The following is a 22,893-nucleotide window of genomic DNA, read 5'->3' as shown; positions in this document are numbered from 1 at the left end:
CCTGAATTTGGTTGTGAGATGCATCAGAGGTCGACGATCTGTAAAAATAGCGATGCGGGCATGCGCCGTTGTGGTAAAAGCTCAAAATATATACCACCAATTTTTAAAGAATGAAATGACAGGGGCGGCAGAAAATACAGCAATAGGTAGGTAGGGGAAATGGTTGAAGTACCACTCGGGTACTCTCCAAGTAGCACAAAAGAGCCATTTTGATGTCATCATAAGACCTCCAGCAGGGAGATATCTACAGCCAGCCAAAGCTGCTGATGTAATGGAGAAGATTGAGGGGATTTAGGTTGGAGCACTGCCTCAGGCTGTCGAAGAAAGAAGCACCTAGTGACCTCAATCGTCTAGCTGCCAAGCTCGGACATTTAGTGATCAACGGTCTCCTTCTCTGAAAGGTCTCCACAGCTTCTGCAATGGAGGGTTAAATGGTAAACCTAGCTTTTCCGCGTGTGTGCCGATCGTCTAATGTCCGGTAAACACAGCCAGGGGTTTGAAAATTGAGTGGCGTGCAGTCCCCAGGACTTTCTTTAGCTTCCTTCCATTGTACTTGGACCAAAGAGTTTTCGAAATAACACATGAAAAGATTGAGCCGAGAAATAATTCGGGCAATTCCCCTTTAACAACAATCAGGGGAATACACGCTCTAAAAGGCGTCAGAAAATACTTCTTGAAGGAAAAAAATATCATAAATATAAATAAAAAAAATGGAAGCATTTTCGTGCTACTAGAGGGTCACAGAAAGTCTCTGCCTCAACTCTACGATCCATCTCGAAGCCGTCGGTCTAACTATAAATCATAGTTCCAGGCTATCATATCAAATTTACTGTCTCAGTCAGTTTACGACTAGGTTACTTCGGGTTATGTCAAAAGCTTTTGTGGGATTTAACCTGTTAAGCGATTAGTTTTTCTTAGACAGCTCGATTTACTGTGCTGAATTAATTTCAAGCGAAGTCTGTAGATGCAAAACCGGTTTTCAGCCAAATATTGAATTCACCGTGCGCGTTGGCTGAACGATTATGATAACGCTTATCAGGAAATTCAGTGTTCATGCTTACTTTATAATGTCAAAATAACAGGGAAATTTTCGTTTTTTGCTTAACTTTAAATTTTATAGCCAATGCAATTTCCTTTTTCGACATGACGCACATAGGTATACGACATTAACTAAAAAATGAACTTTTGAAATTGACGCATATATACGACATAATCATTAAAGAAAGTAGCCGCATATTTATTCAGGCCAATCTGTAAACTCCACACCGTTTCTCAGTTAGTTTGCGACTGGGATTCCGGCTTTTCCAAAAGCTTTTGTAGAATTTAATAATACTAAAATCAAGTAATCGCATGCTTAGTCTGACCACACTGTAAACTCCACACCAACAGTAGAACGAAGTCGTATATTATTACCGACTCTTGAAACTATCTACTTAGGTGAGAGTATGATTGGAGAATGGAGAAAGGTGGGGTACGCAGTTTGTATAGATGAATGACTTCATGTGTTATTGGATTTTGGAAATTTAGCAGTGCTGCTAATATATAAAATTGTTGAACAGGCAAAAGCCTCTGTTGCTAGCGCTGCATTTGCTTCAGTTAACCTAATAATTTATTATCATGTAAGTTTTAAAAAAAATAAATTAAAAAATTAAGAAATTAAAAATTAAAAAAAAATTTAAAAAATAAAATGTTGAAATAAACGTCTTTCGGTAAGAAATACTAAATGAGTTTTACTATTTGCCTAAAAGTAGACTACGTTTTCAGTTTGTTATTAACGATTAGCGCGGTGATTTACTTTGCATTAGGAAAAGGAAAGTGTATGAAACATAATACATATTTTTTAATTGCTTGAAGAATTAATTATCCTGTCTTCAAAACAAAAACAATGGAAAATTATTTACATCTACAAGTGCATACAAAATTTTTATGTTACGCATTTGTCAATGATTTTTTTCAATCTGTTAGAGTAACATAGTATTCAGCCTAACATTTTTTTTTAACAGAAATTTTTTTTCCAAAAAATTTCCAAAAACAAACAGAAAACTAGGAAAATCACATTTTTAGCACTCAAAAATTAGTTTTCTGCAAAATTGAATAATTTTAACACTTTTCTTACCGGTGTCCGGCGGCGGTCGATTTATTAAATCTCCCAGCAGATCGCGTATTAAAAACGATTTGGCGCTCTGGTGATGCATTTTGAAGTGTATGTAAGTCTTAAATTGCGTTCTTTCTCAAAAATTTAGTTAAAAAAAATTATCACTTCTTTCTGTATGCCTTTAGTATTTTTATTTTTCCAATTTAATAGTAAGCATTTGCTATTTACGTGTTCTGAATTTGAATACTTTCACAAAGATTGTTTTAAATATTTTTTTATTGCTTCACTTTTAATTTGTATTTCACTTAAATGTAATCTTCCCACTTTTAGTGAAATGCTTTCGAGTTATAACTTCTTTTATTAAAGTTCAATTTAATTTCTTTTTTTTAATGTAAACTAAATTCGAAATTCAATTATTTTTAACGCTTACGATTCTTATTTATATTCTATATTATTAAGAGTTTTCTTCAAAGTCCAATTTCCTGCTTTTTACGCATAACCGCCACAAACGAAGTCAAATGAACAACTGAATGTGTCGTTTAATCCGTTTAACGGTTAAAACACTAGTGTTACACTTGCAGGATAACAGCAGCTAAAATATGAGAACAGCTCGACTGACAAAATGAATTAACGCAAATTGTTGGCAGTTAGGAGAGTGTAAACAAAAACAAAAAAAAAATGTTGGCCAAAAATGAGTAAAAAATTGCAATACGCTCTCTTCGTACACTGTATTATCATATCTAACCGTTATTTAATGCATGCACATGCCACACATGCATACAGACATACTATCATATTTGTCAGAACCGCTCTCTCTTTGCTACACTAAATGTTGTTTGCTGTCATCCTGCCACCGGCGCTAAATTGACAACTGCCATCTGTGCTCATCTCAATCGCATGTTTATGCGCGTGCTCTTCCCCATTCACATTTTAGCTTACGCTCTCCACCACCTACTTTAGCCATATATTGGCCATTTTGTTTTTGAAAAAATACCACTTTCGCACACTTTCTACGCTTACTCACTCGCACTTTTGCATCTTCATTGCTTGCTTAGCTCTTCTACTCGGCCACATTCTTACTCTCGCTCTCGCTCCCGCTACTTTAAACGCTTCTTACGCTCTCCACCCACTCACCCACCCATCATTTGCGCTCGTCCTTTAGAAGACATTAAATTTGCTTTTCACTGATTGGTCGCACGTTTAGCAACCCCCTGCAGATTTTGTAAATATTTCTATTTTTTTCTGAATTCAAGCTCCTTGTTCACTTTGCCGCTGCTGTGGTGTGAGCGCGTTTAGCATAATTTGTTGGCATTTTAGGCAAATCACATCAAGATTTGCTTTGCCAACATGCATTTCCGGTATCTTTTTTGTGGCTTCGAAAGGCTAACGCGTGCTACTTAATTAGGCAGCAATTTTGTGCTGAGTGTAACACTTGAAAAGTTTTTCATTTTTAACTTTTTTGGTGAAATACTTTAGAGGTCAGGCAAAAGGAAGCTTTCTTCTTCAAGCGTAAACAGGCAAACGAATTTTTTAACTTCTGAACATTCTTCTTGGCTGCCTCTATAAGTGGCAGAGCCATTTTGACTAAGTTAAAAACCTCGCCCAGGAAAGGAAGATGATTTCTTTCAGCTGAGTGGGAAATGCTTTCTCCATGGAAGGAGCACTGAAAAATTTCCCGTTTGCAGAAGTCTACTACAGTAGGAAAAGCTCTTAACCACAAGTTTTAAGTTCTCGATAACCAGGCACCCACACTAAGTTTATCGAAAGCTGTTGGGAAACAGTATCGAATAGTTCTGAAAATAGTTCTGTTACGCTAACTACCTTCAATTGGGTGGCGCAATACGTCAGATATCGACTACTTGTAAACATGGCGACGCGCACGCCTTGAAAGTGTCCTGGCAGCCCAAGCTTTAAGGGGTTATACGCAGTTATGACTTTCAAAAAAATCGATTTTTTTTATTGGATTTTTGTAATGTACATATATTCAAAAGTATACGCACGAAATTTGAAGTAGATCTAAGCAATACTTTCGGAGTTATACCTAAATATGTAGAGATGCCTCGGCACGTTTTAAGGGGTAACACCACTGTACACGCGTAAAATAAACACGATTTTTAAAGAATTTTTTTGTATAGAAGGAAAGGGAAAACAATCACTCTGATTTGGGAAGTTATTACTTATATACTAAAATACAAAACTACAAAGTTTGATCGAAAAATTTTACAAAATGGCGGCATTGGAGACATTTATGTAATGTGGTTTCTCTTGAAGGAGCTCCGCGGCACGCAGCACAGAGGGTGCAAATTTTAATCTGGAACAAAGAAACATTTTTTTTCTTAATCTAGATAAAAATAGCTAGAGAAACACGTAGGGGATTTAAAAAATATTTATTTTTGTGGAATTAGCAAGCATTTGAAGGAAAAAACTCAATTTTGGTCTAAAAAAACGGCACTTAAATAATTTTATCAGTCGTTTAAATAAATCTATCGAAAATCCCCTACGCTCTTCTCTTAAGAAGGTTATTATACAGACGTAGTGGAAAACCTGATTAAAAATATTTAAAATTGTTTGAGTTATGCTGCGTGCCAATTTCAGAAAACGTGTTTTGAGAAAAACGCGTTTAAAGTTTGGAAGATTGGAGAAGTCGTTAGGTAGCAGTCACTAACGCTTGGTTAAAAGCTTAAAATATTTATGAAATAAACTTCGGTAACGTATAAAACTTTTTGTTCTGTATTTTAAAAGGTTCAAAGAATTTTTTAAGCTTATAAAAAAAAAAAATTTTTTTTGAAATTTCTACAGTGGTGTTACCCCTTAAGGTAGGTATTGAAACTTTAAACGTGTTTTTTTTCAAAACGGCATTTTTCAAGTCGGTGTACACGATATCTCGAAAACGGCTTGTTTGATCGGTCAACCGTTTTAACTCAATCTTTAAAGATACATTTTCTAGTAATTAATTGTTCCTTTTGTAAATCTGATACTTATTTTCCATTTTATAATCAATTTACGGCCAAATTTTAACGTAAAAATCGAAATCATTTCTTTTAAAAGCTGCCATTTTGTGAAAATTCACTATTTGGATTAGCCGAACGATTAATTACTAGATAATCTAATATATTAACAAAATTTGTTTGGTTTTTTGATTTCAGATAATCCAATCCTGAGTTACGATGTACACCGTAAATCGTCTTTTTTTAAAGGAGGTTCCAGAAATCGCCAGCAGCGCGCTCTATAATCAACATTTTCATAAATAAAAAATTTTGTTACGTTCTTGAAGGATGCTTTTATAACCGCCAAAAATTTTCAAATTAAAATATTCTGAAGTTTCCTTGACAACTCGTCTTTTATTTGCTTCATAACTGCGTATAACCCCTTAGAGGCGGCAGAAAATACTTATTCTAGGAAAAACCTCGTAAAATCAGACAGGTGGAAGAATTTTCTCCACCTCATTTCGTTACTGCCAGCGAGTTATAGTGAGAGTCTCTGCCTCATATTGAAGCTGTTGGGGTACCTATAAGTGATGGTTTCAGGCAGACACATCAATTTCTCTCTGTCAGTTAGTATTCGACTGAAGGATATCTTGAAAGCGTTTATGGGATTTAAATCTCTAGAGTCAAGTAATTTTAGTTTGGTCAATTTGTTAACTCTGCTCCGACGACAAAACCGAGTCACGCAAGACATTCTTCTCGGCTGGTGCTCTCCTGCTCTAAACAAATTCAGCTTATCATTAGAGAATTATTTCGACTGCGAAAAGTTTTTGACCCCTATTTGCCTGTGCATATTGTTTTTGAATAGCAGCAAAACCACCTGACCAATTTCAGCTCACCATAAGAGGGTTGTTTCGTTTGCAAAAGTCGCTGCGAGGAGACAAAATTACTTACTACCATCCACTTTCATAGAGGTCACTCCTCTGGCAGCTAAACACCCACTTGAATAAGAGTTCTTGGTGAGTTCCGTTGGCAGGGTCTCTCCCACATTTCCTAAGCAACAGGTGAGCAATTCCCGTTCGTAAGTCGGTTTATCTATAGAGAAATCGTTCTTCTAAAAAAAAACCAAAAACTTACAAAGAACTTCATAGGAGCAAACAAATTATCCAATGAGAAGATTTGATATCCGTGCATGAAACATCAAATAATACAATAGAAAAACGTTTTTCGAACAGTGGTCGCTCCTCTGCATGAAAAATCTCTTCATAAAAAAACATCTGCCATTCGTTGACGGCTTAAAACTGTAGGTCCTTCCATTTGTAGAAAACATCAAGACGCAGACCACAAATAGGAGTAGGAGCTCGTCAAATACCCAATAAAAAGGATGTAAATTAGGGAAATAAATCGTTATAGTCTCTGTTATCGTCCTTGAGCTTGTCTATGTACTGTTTGTTAGACCTAATCGCTTACCAGGCCTTACTAACCCGGGCAAGCTGTTTCCAACTCAGTGCTAGTACGAGTATATATAAAAACAGACGTGTCAATCATTAGGATGTGGTCTTTGTGATCTAAATCAAGAACGGGGCGAGTGCAACAATTTAGCTCCAGTTTTTCGAAAGACTGAATTTCCGGAGTTCGAACTTAGAAAATTGCGCCAGTTAACACCTGATGCTTAAAAATCCTCACTATCTGGTGCAGAAGAGCTTTTAAAAACGTCCGGATGCGTGGAGAAGAAAGGTAGACAGCGAAGTATTTCAATGCCAGTTCGTCTTTTGGCTGTCAATTTTTTCTAATTTTTTTTTCTGTATGCATCCACTTAAACTCTTCAATAATTTGCATTAGTCCTTAAGTCTTAAGGGATTACATTACCTCGACAAATATTTGAAATTCCAACAAAATCAATAGGCTAAATTTTATGATATGTAACTTGTGGAGCACTTCCACCTTTATCTGTTGGTTTTTTGAAATTCTAAGTATGATCGAATCGATTCCGACGACTTAGCGGCAATACTTTTGAAACCAAAATGTATGATTCGGAATCAAAAGGACGCCCGTTTTTCTCTACGATTCAGAGCAAAATTTTCGGAATCGATATGCCGAGCATACGCGAATATTTTTTAAACTACAAATGTATGTTAATCATACTCTACGCATGCGCAACAGATCTGTGCTGAAAATCTTTGAATGCCGCCATTGTAGCGCCAATCAGATGTAACGAACCGGTAACCAACACATCCACTGGCTGTTGTGTGTCATAAACCGCACGCAAATGCTGCAGACAATCGAGGATCGAACCGAATGTTTTCGACGTATCCGCTTCCTCCGACTCCATACAGAATTGATACCAAATGCTCGAGTGCAGACGCGCACGCTTCAGCTGTTCGGTAATGCTATAAACCGAAGTGTTGTCGTTATGATTTGATGCGCCAGAGGAAATGTTAGGTGCAAAGCAAGCGATCGCGAACTCATTGCTTGCATACAGAACCTCGAGTAGGCGACGCGAATCACGTTCGCCGGTTGTATTGAAAATGAGAATACGCGGATTGGTGCTGATGAGTGAGCGAAAAGAAAAAACAAAAATGGAATAATTATTGCAGGCATGAAATAATTTCAAATATTTTCAACTTACCTCTTCTCGGTTACACGCTTAAACCAGTCACAGCAAACGCGTATGCTCTCCACGGTGTGTGCGCCGTCGATGTGGAAGCTTCAATTTTGATTTAAAGAATATTTATAAATTTAAAAAAATATGTATTGTTTTTGAGCAACGTTTGGACTTCAATCGAAATTGCGCACTCACTTAAAATTTTCAATGCATGAAATTTGGCAACGTCCCGGCCAATTGCACTGCTGCAAACCTCTTTCCACTTCGCTTGTTAGCTCTGTAGGCTCGATTTGTTTATAGCGTGAATAGCCATTCTTGCGTAACCAATCGTAGGCAAGTTGTATGGCCAAAGAACCATTAAGTTGTATGACCTCATTGAGATTAGCGAGCATCTCTTCAATTTTTGGTCTGCGGAAATATTTTCGATATTCAGGAACTATGTGTAAATTGGCCTAGAAGAATATGAGAATATATTTTGAATTTAAACTTTTTATTTATCCTCTCTCTCTCTCTCTTTCTCTCTTACATTGTGCTCTTTCACCCGCTCGTTGATCACGTCTAGGCACTCCTTTTGTGTTACAGATGTGTAAACATCTGCGTTGTCTTTGATTATGCCCGCCTTTTGCCACGCGATTTCATGCAGAGTATCGCCAAGCAGATGTGTATGTTCGAGGCCGAGTGATGTAATGCCGATTGTTTGGGTATTTCTGAAAAAAAAAAATTACGCACACTCTCAAAACAAATGAAAAAATATGGATAATATTCTCAACTCTAACTTTTCCTCGGAAGCAAAAGTCGAAACAAAGTTCTTCAGTGGCTTAAAATTTAAACTATAAATAGATTTGCACACATTTAAAATGAACTGCTACCAAGAGAGTTCTTAGATTTAGGACGAAGACTGAACAAAGCAGTAGCAACTATCAGATCTCGGACGACCACTTTAGCTCCAATAGTAGAGCCTCTCTCTCTCCATCTAAAGTGGCTAACATCTAAGTAATAACCAAAATGGACTTGCTCTGCGATAGGAGTTTACAATCGCCTAGACGACTGAAGTAGACTACGTCAAAACTACTTTTTTGTTTTTTTGTTTGGACAGACTAGCGAGTACAGCACTCAGACAATATTAAGTCCATTGCATTGCACTCACTTTTCCTTTTTAATTTTCTTGAAATCTACCCGACCTCCGAAAAAATCTGAGTAGATGCTGTGGTACCAAGGAGCCAAGGTGGTCGCTTCTTAACACATCAGTGCCAAAGACCTCAAGCCTGATTCGAGCGAAGGCTGGGCAGACGCACAGAAAGTGGTCCGCCATCTCATCATCCTCTCCACATACTGAGCAGAGTGCATTGTCTGGGATGCCTACCTTTTTCATGTGCTTCGCCAATAGAAAGTGGCCCGTCATCAGTCTGACCAGCTGCCTACAGTTCCGTCAAAACTTACTTCTGTTGTGGACCAACTCGAGTTGCGTAAAACACTTCGGAGGGTTTTTGCAGCTTTTTGGACAGCATAGCGTCAACTTGCACTTGGAGCATGCACATATGTAATTGCAGGGACTGAAATTATCAACAACTAGGACTCCCTCACGGGTATCCTAAAGAGATATTAGATAATTACACAGGCCAACAACCAAAAAACTTTTTCGATAATTTTAACTAAGGTTTTAAGGTTTTTTTATGCTGAAAACGAATATGACCTTGAAAATGCTCCAGCACGTCAGGATTTTTGGCAATTTGAGGTTAAAAAGTCAAAAAATGCAGATTTTGGCCATTTTTTAAATTTTTTTTTGGGCAAGGTAAAGTTTTGTTTTAATTTTCCACAACGGCATCGCAAAGTACTAGTCTTCAGCTTTAAAATCCATTTTTTTAAATATTTTTACGATTAATATAAAAAAAGTTATTCTATTTTGAATTGGAGACTTTTAGATATGCAAATTCAACCTTTCTAACTCTCTAACGAATCTGTAAAGGGCGAATTCAAAATAGTATAACTTTTTTTATATTAATCGCAAAAATATTTAAAAAAATGGATTTTAAAGCTGAAGACTAGTACTTTGCGATGCCGTTGTGGAAAATTAAAACAAAACTTTACCTTGCCCAAAAAAAAATTAAAAAAATGGCCAAAATCTGCATTTTTTGACTTTTTAACCTCAAATTGCCAAAAATCCTGACGTGCTGGAGCATTTTCAAGGTCATATTCGTTGTCAGCATAAAAAAACCTTCAAGAAACACCTATAGCTGTTTTAAAAGCTGTGAAAAATCGAGATTTTGTTGGCCTGTGTTATTCATATGAATAGAATTGAGCAAGCGCACGAGTTGGCGTTGAAGGTGCGAATGTGGAGCACTGCAAAGAACCGGCGTAGCCGAACGTGTTGGTGCGTGACTACCATTCAAAATTCGGAGTATGTAGGTTCGAGTCTCCATAAAACAGTTCATTTCTGCCATGAAGAAGCACTTCATAAAAATCCACCCGCCGTTCGAACGTGGTATAAAACTGTAGGGCAATCCATTTATGGAAAAGTTCAAAAGACGCGAGTCACCAATAGGTGAAGAGCTCGGCCGATCACGCAAAAAGGATTAAGCGCCAATTATATATTTATAAAAAGAATCTCTCACTGCTAGGCATATCGGAATACACGAAAAGATCGCAGTGATTTTGAGACGAGGAGGTCTTCCATTGAAAAATACTTCTTCCCCTGGCAACTTCATCAATGTAAACTTTAACAAACTCTATTTTAGGTTCTTAAAACATTTCAACTTCCACTGCTCGCAACCTTAAAGCGGATATGCCGGTAAAGGGTATCGCAGGCTCTAAATTTCTAACAACTCATTAAGTTCAAAGGAATGCCGATAAAAGGCATCGTAAGCTCTAAATTTCTGCCAACTCGTTAAGTTCTTTTGCCTACAAAATCATTTCACTTCGCCTTAACATATGTTTTTCATCAGTTTGCCGTATTTGTATTCCCTTTCGTCTAGTTACCTTATCACATTCGTGCAGTCCAATTCGCCGCCAATGCCAACCTCCATTATGATGACCTGCACCTTTTCTTCGAGGAATACATGAAAACTAAGTATCGTCAGGAACTTGAAATATGCCGGCATATCACCCTCGTACTGTTGTCGGTTGCGTAGGCGATCATAGACCCTTCTAAAGGTACGCACAAACTTCTGTTTCGATATAGATTGGCCGTTGAGCCGTAGTCTCTCTGTCACTGATAGCAAATGTGGTGAACTGAAGAAGCCGGTTTTGACGCCATGTGCACGGAGTATGGATTCGGTTAAAGCACAAGTTGAGCCCTAAAATAAAGTAAAATGAAAAGAAAAAAATTCGATTAGATATTAAGCTTTTGGTAGGCATACATACATATTAAGTAGAGTATATAGGGGTTTTCAATAGGGATATAACATAACTTTCGAAGAAGTTACGACACTTAAATTACGGACATTCTAGTACTCTTAACAATTCTGAGTTCATTCATAGGGTGCCGTATCATTGCATACCCTCGCTAGATCCGAGCGGAGCTTGTTCCGTTCATATTCCCTCAAGGGAGGCGTGGGCGCTGTGCAACATTTGGAAGCAGGGCATGGCAAACATGTTTACGGATAGCTCGAGCTTGGACCGAAGAGTTAGTGGGTTAGCATTCTGTGAGAAGCTCCCCATCAAGCTGAAATTTAGGCTTCCGGACCACTGTGGTGTTTTCCAAGCGGAGGTAGACGCAATTAAGGAAGCAGTGGATTGATTGTTTACTTCTGTAGTTACTGCAAAGGCTGTAAATATCTACTCCGACAGCCAAGCGGCAAGTAAGGCCGAATATTTCGATATTAAGCTCATTTGGGTTCCCTGTCACAGCGGAAAAGAGGGAAACTACTGGGCTGATGAGCTGGCTAGACAGGGATTCTGGAGACGGTTTCATCGCAAAATGAGAGAATTTGAGTTCCCTTGAGAACCTGTGGTCTGCTCCTAGAAAAATGGGCATCGCGTAAACTCAACAATTGCTGGGTTAATGCGCAAACGTGCAAAATCGCAAGATCCTTCTAGCCATGAGTAGATCAGGGCCGTTCGAGGGAACTTCTAAGGCTAACAAAGCTGCAGCTTTCAAATTTGGTAGGTATCCTTACCGGACATTGCCCGTTAAATGTACACGCGTGAGGCTTGGGATTGCTTCGAGTCCTTTCAGCGAATATTGCGAGTTTAAATATCACACATCTGGTGAAATTCATCAGTAGCTTGAAGCGTCTTCTACGAATGCAAATAGCCACTGTTGGTCGTTTATACTACAAAGCCTCTGTTCCTTTTTTCCATCTGTCTCATTCCTTTCTTTCCCCTTTCCCCCCTCTCCCTGCATGGTATCCCAACGGACGAGTTTTGAATATTTGATCTTGTTAGGGTGTAAGCCAATATCTTGAGGCAAAGTTCGCCTCAATGTGAGCTGAGAGATTCGCAATTCCTCTGAACGGCGTGCAGTCGACTCATTTTTAATTATAGCAGCGTTAGCTCACTGGCACAAAAGCATCCAATAGTCAGTACGTTGATTAGAATTTATTTATTTACAAAATAGAAAAAAAGTATTTCTCTTGTATACAGACATACATATCCACATCTACTAATTAAGCATATACATATGTATGTATCTATATACCGCGCGCTCAATTAGATTTAATCAAATGGTGACTTTGCTGTGAACTGGTTTGCACCGAAAAATCGAGGAGGTTATCAAGCACAAATGGCCTACAGAATTATCAGCTGAAGTGTGTAAAAAACCTTATTCAAAAACAAGGCAAGAAGGGACTTAGACCGGGTGTACCGAAGCGGACTTTGTATACCCGGCGCATGCCATTAGTCACGAGTTCAAAATTTACTCTGTGTACAAGGTTTTGAATTTCCAAATTACTACTTAAAGGTGGCAGTGACATGCCCACTTTCTAATTTTTTTTGTAAACAATCTTATTTCCTTCCTTGAAATCATCCGTTTTATGTGGAGCAATTTTTTTCAGTAGTTATCTAAATACCACCTTTTGCTCAACGAGAGCAGATTACGAGCTAGCCTTTCTGAGATAGCCATCATTTTAAGCCATCTGCCATTCAATTACAACTAAGGGAACTGAGCTTGGTAGGCTAAGAGAGGATGCAGATCGACTAAACTAATGTTACCTGTCATGTCCGACCGACTGTCGCAAGTCCTCCTGTCATTAAGCAGAAGGGACTGCAGACAGCTGGTTGGACTGATGACGGGACACATTCTGTGGGCAAAGCACATGGAAAGGGTAGGCATCTCAGAGAGTGTACTCTGCCCAGCTTGTAAAGAGGAGGATGAGACGGTGGACCAATTTCTGTGTATCTGCCCGGCCTTCGTTCGAATCAGGCTTGAGGGTTTTGTTTGGCACTGATGTGTTAAGAAGCGACCACCTTAGCTCCTTGGCACCACAAAATCTACTCAGATTTCTTCGGAGGTCGGGAAGATTTAAAGAAAATTAAAAGGGAATCCAAGTGCAGTACAATGGACTTAATTGAGTCTGAGTGCTGTACTTGCACCAAAAACAAAAAAGGGAAGAATTCCAACGCCACCCAAAAAATATTTCGGTCAAAAAAAAGCCCAATTTGGCATAATTGCGACTCGATCAGAACAAATCTTTATATTTATCATCAAATCTTTATATGTAGTGGTTTTGTTGTAACTAGAGTAGTCAGGTTATCTTTCTTATTTATGTTTTTAAGTGTCAGGGCCCTAACCCACCTTCTCCAGGGAAGAACACTGAAGAGATGCACCCATCAAAATCTTGATAACAAAATCGTGAAGCAAAAGAATAAATTGCCAGCCACTAGAGAAAAAAGCTCATCGACCTGAGCGCAACTACTCTTAACGACGCAAGTGACGGCACTTTGGCTTGCACATTAACAGCTCCCTGAGCAAACACTGCATGAAACCACTTCATGGCGCTCCGATTTTTCAAGATCATAAAGAAAAGCAAGTAGTAACTGGCTTGTCTCCGTATATTCAAGTTTATTTACTCCGATAGCCAAGCGGCAATTAAGGCCCTGGTCAGGGAATGCCTGTTTTCACTTTCGATTGCATCCGAATTCTTTGACTAATCTGGCTAATCTGGATACCTCGTCATAGTGACATTGCGAAAAATTGCGAAGTGAACGAGCTGGCCAGACAAGGGGTCTGTGAGGTAGTGTCCCCGCGAAAGGAGAGGACCGGGATCCCCTTGACAACCTGCGCTTTACTTTTGGAAAGATGGGCTTTGCGTCAACTCAGCGAGCGCTGGGCAAATACACAAACTTGTAAGGTCGCGAAATCCTTCTGGCCTCGTGTGGATGGAATGCGCTCGCGGGATATTCTGAAGATGACCAAATCTAAACTCTCAAATTTCGTGGACGTCGTCACGGGGCACTAACTGCGGGGTATACATGCCGTGAAACTCGTAATTACTTTAAGTCCGTTTTGCAACATCTGCATGGAAGATAAGGTGGGATTATCTCAGCACCTTAGCTGCCTCGCTCTCGCGGGATTAAGGTTTAAGCATCTTGGTTCTCACTTCTTTCCTACGCCTGCTGACATAGCAGGCATTGATATCAAAAATCTGTTTAGCTTCATCAGCAGCATAAAGGGGCTAAGACAGCCTCAAATTAGTCACCGTTTGTAATCAGCAAATACTCAACTCCCTCCTCCCCCCACCCTTCTCCTTTCGTCCTATCGGTTTCCTACACCTCTTTTCGCCTTGCAATGGTATCACAAAGGATGAACTAAACTTCTTCGTCCAAGTAGGCCCACTTTCTGGGCAACCATTATAACCTAACCTAATCCATACCGAAGTTGAAAATCTTGACGACTTTGTCGGACGAGGTCCAAAAAAATATAGCTATCGAAAGCAAGATCAGAAGATCATTGATTCACCGGTCCTGGTGTTCTGCTGATAATCGACCACTTCAACGAACTGTTAAACATCCAGTTTAGGTTCATGTTTGGGACTGCTTCTGCGAAAAAGCATGTGGCCGTTTCTTTGTGTTAGCCAACAATTTGAATGCAGTCTTGATTAATAAAATTTACCCAAAAGCATCATTGCCATCAGCTGGGAAGATATCTGGTTGAAATAGGCAACCTTGGATTTTACAAGAGGACAACGATCTCAAGTATCGAAGCCGAAGGTGTATAGAGTGGAAACAGCAAAATGCGGTTGATATGCTGGATTCACCTTCACAGTCGCCTGATGCCAACCCTATTGAAAATATTTGGGCAATAGTTACGGAAAAACTCAAAGGAAAACAAATACGGACAGTCAAACAGTTATTAAGGCAAATTCGGCGGACTTGAAGCCGATTGCCTTCACCACTTGCACAGAAATCAACACAAAATAAGACTGAAAGATGTGCAGCCATTATAGCTAATGGTGGTGACTATACATTTTATTGGAATATATTGCGTATTATAAATATTATAAGCCCATACAATGCAGTTTGTTAGAATCGAATTCGTCAAATAGTTTTCAAGTTATGGCGGCCACGGCGGTCTAATGAAGACACAAACTGTATTATCTACTATTGTGAAGTTTTTCAGTGCAGGTTTAATTGTTGTGAATTTTTAAACTAAAATTTAACTCGGTAAAACTGGACGTCTAAACTTATGGTGTTTTCGTTTCTACGAAAAAATGTTGCGCTTCTACGGTGTACAAATTGGTTAATGTTGCCCTCAATCCTGTAAAGGTATGTTTTTTGCGTACTCAGAAAAGAGCAGAAAACACTGCGAGCAAAGTATCTCTCATTGCCTTTCACACGCGTTGCTTAATATTAAAATTTCAAGTAGTGAGCTGATTTTGGGAGCAACGAACTGCCTTCACAAAGCTTCTCAATACAGAAGATTTGGCACCCTAGCCCTCGTTGAGTGCGGCATTTTTAGAATCGATTACAAAATATTCTCATCGGATCATACTTATGTATGTACTTTAGAATCGAGCCGTTCGGAGTCGGCTTGAAACTGTAGGTCCCTCCATTTGTGGAACAACATCAAGACGCACACCACAAATAGAAGGAAGAGCTCGGCCAAACACCCAAAAAGGGTGTACGCGCCAATTATAATATATATATATATATATATTTGGAGAGGCATACTATTGGGTTGTTTGGAAAGTAATTTCGTGGATAATTTTTGTGGATATATTCAGCTTCGAGGTTAAACCCAGGCCTTACCGGTGGTCATCAACAGTTGAATTCGATAAATCTAACCTCCCGCCGATCTCACGTGTTGTTATTCGCCGGTTTGCATCAACTAATGCCTTTATCGTGTCTTTATCAGCTTCAACCGGCCTTCTAGAACGTGGTGCATCTTCGACATCAAAATTGCCAGATCGAAATTTTGCAAACCACTTCTGGCACTGGCGTATTGTCAACACATCTTCTCCATACACATCGGTTAATTTATTTCTGGCTTGAACAGCACTTTTACCTTTTCTATAGTAAAAAAGTAAAATATGACGAGGCAATGCTGCATATTGTTCTCCATATTTAAAAGGGCACCGACCAAAAACTACTGCGTAAAATCAATTGAACTTATTCATACACAAGCCTTGCTATATCAGCTGTCAAAACATATAATGACAATGCGACTTAAGTGTGAAGTTAGCTGTGAAAAAATACAATTAAATCCTCTGTCGGGAAAAACGAAATTACGTTCCGAACAACCCAATAAATTGAAAATTCTGTAGCTGCTCTCTTCGAATTTTTTATTTTTTGAGTACGCCGTTTCGCCTGCAAACTAGCGGTTTCACTACACACATGTTTGCATTGTACTTATAATCCTGGTGACTTTCAAGAGCACGGCATTTGAAACGTGCGCATCCATATTGAAAGTACTCGTATAGAGTTTTCATACTTGATGCAATTACCTACTTAGATAAGACAATAATAGTTTTGATGCTAATGTCAGCTTGTGATAAAATTGCAAAAATGCGTTGATAGTAGCCTTAGCTGCTATTTCGTAACCACTTAAGCTTTTGCTATCTAAAGTGGCATTTGTTTTTCAAGTGATGCACTTGATTTATTTACTTTTTTATATAAATATGCATGGGAAATATTTCATTAAAAAAAATATATTTACGATAGTGAAGATCTGTACAAAAAACTAGAAGTGTTTCACTAGTGGGTTTTTAACTTAAAAAATTTTAAGCAGCAACAGAATCAAAAAAAAGTATTTAAAATCATGTAAGCGATCGAAAATGTATTCCACATTTTTTTAGCGGTTACCGGTATTTACGACTTACTTATTCGCTACAATGGAGGGGCTTGTTTTTATAGAAAAATTATGAAATAAGTGTGCATACGAAAGTCATTAATTCCCAATAATTTGTAAGCTTACACTTTTTTAATAGGAATTTACGTGTCTATGACGTGAAAATCATTCGTAGAAATCTATTATTGATAATTAAGTATAATAAAGTATTAAAGGTGTAAAAATTTTAGAAAAAAAAATTTAAAAGCCACAATTATTTAAATTACAGTCTTTGCCAGAAAAAAGGAACCGCGATTATTCATGAAGTATATATAAAAGATGCTTTGTACCAGCTTTTCTGCGTAGCTCGTCGACAAACAGGACTAGATTTTGCGAACTTGAAGCATGAGTTGCTTTAAATCATGGACTGGCCTTCCGGCAAGAAGCATTGTCATAGCTCCCCACACATTTGCAATGGGGTTGGCCTCTGGGGACTGGGAAGGCCAGTCCAATACTGTGACGCCATTTTCTTCTTTTGTTGTTTCTCAAAGTGATTTTCTGAGAATAAGGGTTTTGATGATGTGCGACGGTAGGATATGTTCGCCTCCTTTAGTCGTCGCTCGATGGTGTTGATACTCACATCTATTCCCCTTTTAGCAAGAACAGATCGTAGTCGCAAAGAAGGCTCCCGCTTAAAAAGTTTGACGATCACTTTATCCTGCTTTTTTGTCGTCACTCGCTTCAAGCCGCGGTTGGAAAAGTCATCAACATTTTTGTACACCTTTTACCGCTGTTTCCACATCACAACAAACTTTTTTGATTTTTCAATTACTTTTGCAGCCGTACGATAATTTCGCCCTTTCGAATGCGTGCATAAAAATACCGCCTCAAAACGCTTCCGTAGTTCTCACTCTTTTTTGTTTGGTGCGTTTACGGGAAAGTTTTGAACGACACTCATCTGAGTTAGCACTGGCGTCGTGGCCCTTGAGTGGGACTATTATGCAGCAAAAAGCAGAACTAAATATATCTTGAAGTTACAAGAAAAAAAAACAGTTATTTTCTTCTGACACAGACTGTAAATACTTATGTATGAGAATTAAGAAATATTTTTTAGAATAAAAAAAACAAAATCAATGTATTATTGTTTTTCGTCCCTAGGTTAATTTCGGTAGCGGTGGCTGATCTCACTTAGATCTCTTAGGTCCGTCCATTCTGTTACCAGTGCTATGTATTTGGGCTCGCATTTTGTCAGCAATATTCTTCAAGGATGAAAGTAGAGCAAAATTTGACAATATAGAAGCCAAATAAATAGAAAAAAAAATTTCAGCACTGCTGCTACCTGTTTAATGTATCTTTACAAGCATCAAATTCAATAATTAAATTAATTCACAAGGCTTGAATGAAAAAAATTTAATAGAATAAAAAATAAGTCACAGTAAATTGATGGAAAATTTTATTAAATAAATAGTTAGGCGAAAAAAATTTTAAGTAAAATAAAAAAGATTTTTTCTACTGGAAATTTAAAGAAAAAATAAAATAAAATAGTAATAGCAGATACATAAGTAAATACAAATAAAAAAACTATATAAATTAAACCAAATAACGAAATATTTACATAAATAATTTTAACCACTTGAGTTTCGAGTTTCTTTCACAGAAATGTAATCAAAAACACCAAATTTTTTTTTTCCGTTTGAAAAATTTATAATGCTTGAAAATGAAAATAATTGAAAATAGAACAATAATTAGTTTTATTATTTCAATATTAAATATATAACATAATAACTAATAAATATTAGTAAGTAGTGGCAGGCTAATCACCTACCCTGTCAGAAATCAAATAGATTAGCGAAACCAACGCAAGACAAGTGTTGTCGAGGCCCTATGCTCCCGAGAGGATTGAACAAGGAAAAAAAGGAAGTTGATTTTGTAAGGTATATGTATGTATGTATGTATATAAAAGCCTGGCTCCAAATATATGCAAATTTCACAATTTTAGCTTTATAAAATATTATAAATATAAATACATATGTTTATATAATACAAGAAAAAACCATATGCAGAAGCCGGTACAAATGACAAGTAGCGATTGGCACGCACGTTTCGTTCATACGATTATGTCGTATGTATGTAATACAAACATGTCGAAACATGCGAGCAGCACTCGGGTTGGTGTGTTAGAGTATGACCGCAGCACGCGAATGCTGTTCGTTCTAAATCATTAAACAGTTAATAAAATATAGTAAATAAAAGAATTAAGGTAATAAAAAAAATAAAAATTAATAAAAAAAAATTAATACAATAAAAAAAATTAATTAAAAAAAAAATAAAAATTAATAAAAATAAAATAAAAACGAATAAAAAAAACAATAAAAATTAAAAAAAAAAAAAAAAAAAATTAATTAAAAAAAATAAAACTAAAAAAATAGAAATTAATGAATAAAATAAAAATAAATAAACAAACAAAAAATATAATAAAAAAAATAAATTATTTATTATAATTATTATTTTTTTTTTTATTTTACCAATTTCTTTGTATTTGATTTCAATGATTCACATATTATTATTTTTTTCCCCCCACATGGACTGATAAGTCCCGGGCCCAATTTATTGCATTCACCTCTTTTTCAGTTAAAGACAGCTACTAAAACTTCATTATACTCGATTTATTAGTTCGTGAGTTATTGTGCTAAGAGTGGCGCTAGTTATGTTATTTTCGAAACAATGGATCAAAAAGAATTTCGTGTTTTATTTTACACTGCTTTTTGAGGGGGAAAATACCGTTCAAGCAAAGCAATGACCAAGTCGTAGAGACACCGATGATGCACAACGCAGTGGACGTTCTAATGAATGATCGGTGAAGTTGCGAGAATTAGCTGACATCGTAAAGATATCAAAAAATTGTTGCAAATTATCACGGTTTGGTGTTCATGTACCCAAAAAAAACTTGCAAAGTAGGGGAAAGTGAGAGAGCAAAATGATATTTCATTCTGAGGGGTTACAAGTTTTTACTGGATAAATTTTTACTTGTAAGAATTTGCAAGTGAGAAAAACAGCTGATTGCAAAGTAAAAATTAGCATGAATTAAAATTTGCGAATTGCAATTGCTAATGGAATGTTTTTCATCTGACAGCGATGATGAAATGGATCAAATTATTGTGAGCAAAATAAAAAAACATCATGTGATACTAAGCTCGTTATTTCGCATTTTATTTGCTTTATTATTTCTTTTTTTACTTTTTGTGATTTTTCCGCCCACAATTTAATCTGCTGTTCCTAAAACTTGCAAATTGTTACTAGAATTACCGTTCATGTACTTCTTTTTTATTATTTTTTTCTTTGAGAGCGAACTCTCGAAAATTAAGTTACTGGATAACTTTTATATGAATAAATCTCATATTTTTTTAACTTATTAATAATTTTTTAAACTATGGAACGAGGTTTTCTGAAAATATTAACAATTTTTCGTTGCTATTTACTTTTACAACACAGTTTTATATGCAATTTTCTTATCGCACTGGTGATTTTTTCCCCACTTGCGACATGTACTGGCGCGTGACATACTAATTAAATATATATATTTTTTTTTTTTTTGGGTGTTTGACCGAGCTCCTCCTCCTATTTGTGGTGTGCGTCTTGATGTTGTTGCACAAATGAACGGACCTACAGTTTCTAGCCGACTCCGAATGCCAGATATGTTTTTTATGAGGATCTTTTTCATTAGAGCAAACTTTTTCTTCATTTTTGTGTTTCACCGAGATTCGAATCTACGTTCTCTCTGAATTCCGAATGGTAGTCACGCACCAACCCATTCGGCTATGGCGCCCCCAAATTTATTAGCAATAGATAATTTTGCGAAATGAATTTTAATAGATTTGAATTGATTTTTGCTATTATTATGATACGATTTTTGATTTAAACTGAAACATAGGTATGTATGCCAGCGACATAAATTTAACTTAATTTTTTATATTCATTAATCTGTGCTGTATGTATAAGCAGAATATAAAATGTAAACAAGCCAATTTTTATAATAATATTGCTATTTAATCTAATGTGTAAAAAAGTTCAATTTACTTCAATTACTCCAAAAAATTTAGTGTAGATTCATTTTATGAGCAACTGTATTGTCTGTTTACATCAGAGTTCGGCAAAGCTTACCCGTGCGAGCAGTACACTCCATTGTAAGCCACTTCTGTAAACCTTACATGCATGTTTACTTATTTAACTGATTTTGTTATCCCCTCTACTTACCTTCCCCTTGGTGCCAGACACGTGTATGAAAGGTAGCTTCTCCAATTCTTCCAAACTAAGGCCGCTTCGCTCCATATACTTATACATATCGGTTAGTGGTAGTTGTTTATTATTCAGCAAAATTGAGCGACGTATCGTTATCGCATTCGATTGCAGCGTATTTAGATCACTAATACATTCCTAATAAACCAAATGAAACAACAAAAGCGAATATAAGACCAACAAACAATTTTAGCAACAACACTATTGATGTACAATATAAACAAAAAAAAGTTGACTGCTTCCGCGTAAAAATTCACACGTGTAAAATATTGCGCACGCTTTTGAAGCGCTTGCAGCGAGGCGAAGCTAGCAGTTCATAGCTGGTCATACGTTGCACGAAACAGTACCATATTTCTCTAAGAAAAACGCATGCGTGCACTTTTTCCACATTATCTTACCTCGTATTGCTCCTCAACACTGAGCTCTGCGTGTTTTTGTACTGCAAAGCAACGTGCTGCTGTTGGCATCGGTGGTTTGAAAGTTTTTGCTGCAGCTACTGCGGCTGTAGTTGCTACGGCGATTCCTTGTGGAATCATAACCACTGATGTGGGTTTCTCTGTACTCAACATGGTGTTAGCACGCCACTGTAATAGAACTGTTGGAGAAGAAGCACGAAAAATACAAGTTCGACGCTTGGTAGCCGACAACCGACTGAGCAGCACCCGTCGAGCCATTTTAAGCAAGCACCAGCTGGAAATGTGAAATGAAAAAATAAAAAAATGTGTGGTATATACATTCATATACCTGTGTGCATACACTCAGCAGCGTATCAGCAATAACACAAACAAATGGGGGAAAAAAAACCAAGCATACGGAACATATTTTATGTGTGAGTAAAGTAAATGAAGTGGCGATTCAGCTACATTAGGCATTGAGCAGAACTGGCTGACCCCAAAATAAGGTGTAGTTGTTAACAAATGTACTTAGGTGGTAGCAATGCGGTGAAGTCACAAGAACAACAACATTTACATGTACTCGTATTTTATTTTTGCAATTTGCAGGTTTGAGTGTCAAAATTTCAATTAGAATGTAAAAAAATACACAGAGCTAATAACAAAAAAGCAGATCAGTTTGACATTCAAACTACCAAATCGCACGAAAAAAAGAAAATCAGCTGCTCTAACAACAACACTTAAGTATATGGATTCGCTTGACTGGTGGAGCTTGAAAATTAAATGTGGGAAGCAAAAAAAAAAAAAAAAAAATATAAGTACCAGTTATTAGTAGCTGTTTAAACTGATCGAACAGGGCATCTCCGCCAACGAGTTTTTCAAACATTTTTTGCGAAAAACTGACAGTATTTATTATCAATTTGATCAAAACAATACTTTTAGTGATAATTAGTATAAAATTTGAGGTACACGCAATGGTCAATATGTTAAAGAATATCCCTGTAAAATGTTTAGTTCATGTCTTGATTACTTTTCGAGTTATATTGGAAAGCGCGGAAAGAAACGTTTTTCGAGAAAAACAAGATTAAAGTTTTCGTTCTTACTCATCTTTCGTTCCACGCTCATCACTTCACTGACTTTATAGAGACATTTTAGACTTCCTGTTAAGCTTAAACATTGAAAAGATATTCTTTAGATAGTAAATAATTTTTAAAAAAATTTGAAAGTGCTGGAAGAGCTGCTCCCCCTTAAGCCTCAATTCCCTTTCGATTACGGCTTGTTTACCTATACAGTTGCCATGATTAACCTCAGTTTCCGTCAGGGCCAGTCTGCATACAGAGTAATGGATCTGTTAAAAGGCACGCTCTATTAAAAACAGT

The 22,893-nt window shown here is 37.1% G+C and overlaps 2 protein-coding genes across 2 annotated transcripts in view; both read right to left on the bottom strand.

Annotated features, from left to right (window-relative positions):
- Nucleotides 1–6,823, bottom strand: part of LOC128858944 (homeobox protein B-H2) — a 31,557-nt gene extending 24,734 nt beyond the window's left edge. The window contains exon 1 of the mRNA XM_054095556.1: nucleotides 2,117–6,823. Within this exon, the coding sequence (XP_053951531.1) occupies nucleotides 2,117–2,195 (79 nt within the window). The 5' untranslated portion in view covers nucleotides 2,196–6,823. The remainder of the gene's footprint in view (nucleotides 1–2,116) is intronic.
- Nucleotides 6,824–6,926: 103 nt separating this feature from the next.
- Nucleotides 6,927–21,812, bottom strand: LOC128858942 (folylpolyglutamate synthase, mitochondrial). Its single transcript, XM_054095554.1, has 7 exons — nucleotides 21,521–21,812; nucleotides 21,081–21,260; nucleotides 10,601–10,917; nucleotides 8,151–8,331; nucleotides 7,820–8,076; nucleotides 7,649–7,726; nucleotides 6,927–7,568 (listed from the first exon to the last, which is right to left on the bottom strand). Exons 1-7 carry the CDS (start codon nucleotides 21,794–21,796, stop codon nucleotides 7,166–7,168), a joined length of 1,692 nt encoding a protein of 563 aa, XP_053951529.1. The 5' UTR covers nucleotides 21,797–21,812; the 3' UTR covers nucleotides 6,927–7,165.
- Between the last annotated feature and the right edge of the window lie 1,081 nt (nucleotides 21,813–22,893).

The sequence above is a fragment of the Anastrepha ludens genome, chromosome 3 (assembly GCF_028408465.1).
Source record: "Anastrepha ludens isolate Willacy chromosome 3, idAnaLude1.1, whole genome shotgun sequence".
NCBI lineage: Eukaryota > Metazoa > Arthropoda > Insecta > Diptera > Tephritidae > Anastrepha > Anastrepha ludens.
Note: the sequence above shows the minus strand (reverse complement) of the source record. Positions and strands in the feature narration are given on the sequence as shown.

What these genes read in the sequence shown, in the direction of transcription:
- LOC128858942 (XM_054095554.1), bottom strand. Translation starts at nt 21,796, where the DNA reads ATGGCTCGACGGGTGCTGCTCAGTCGGTTGTCGGCTACCAAGCGTCGA. An exon ending in TGTCTGGCACCAAGGGGAAG is followed by an intron (nt 10,918 to 21,080) that starts GTAAGTAGAGGG and finishes ACTTTATTTTAG; the next exon opens with GGCTCAACTTGTGCTTTAAC. An exon ending in AAGCGTGTAACCGAGAAGAG is followed by an intron (nt 7,569 to 7,648) that starts GTAAGTTGAAAA and finishes CTCACTCATCAG; the next exon opens with CACCAATCCGCGTATTCTCA.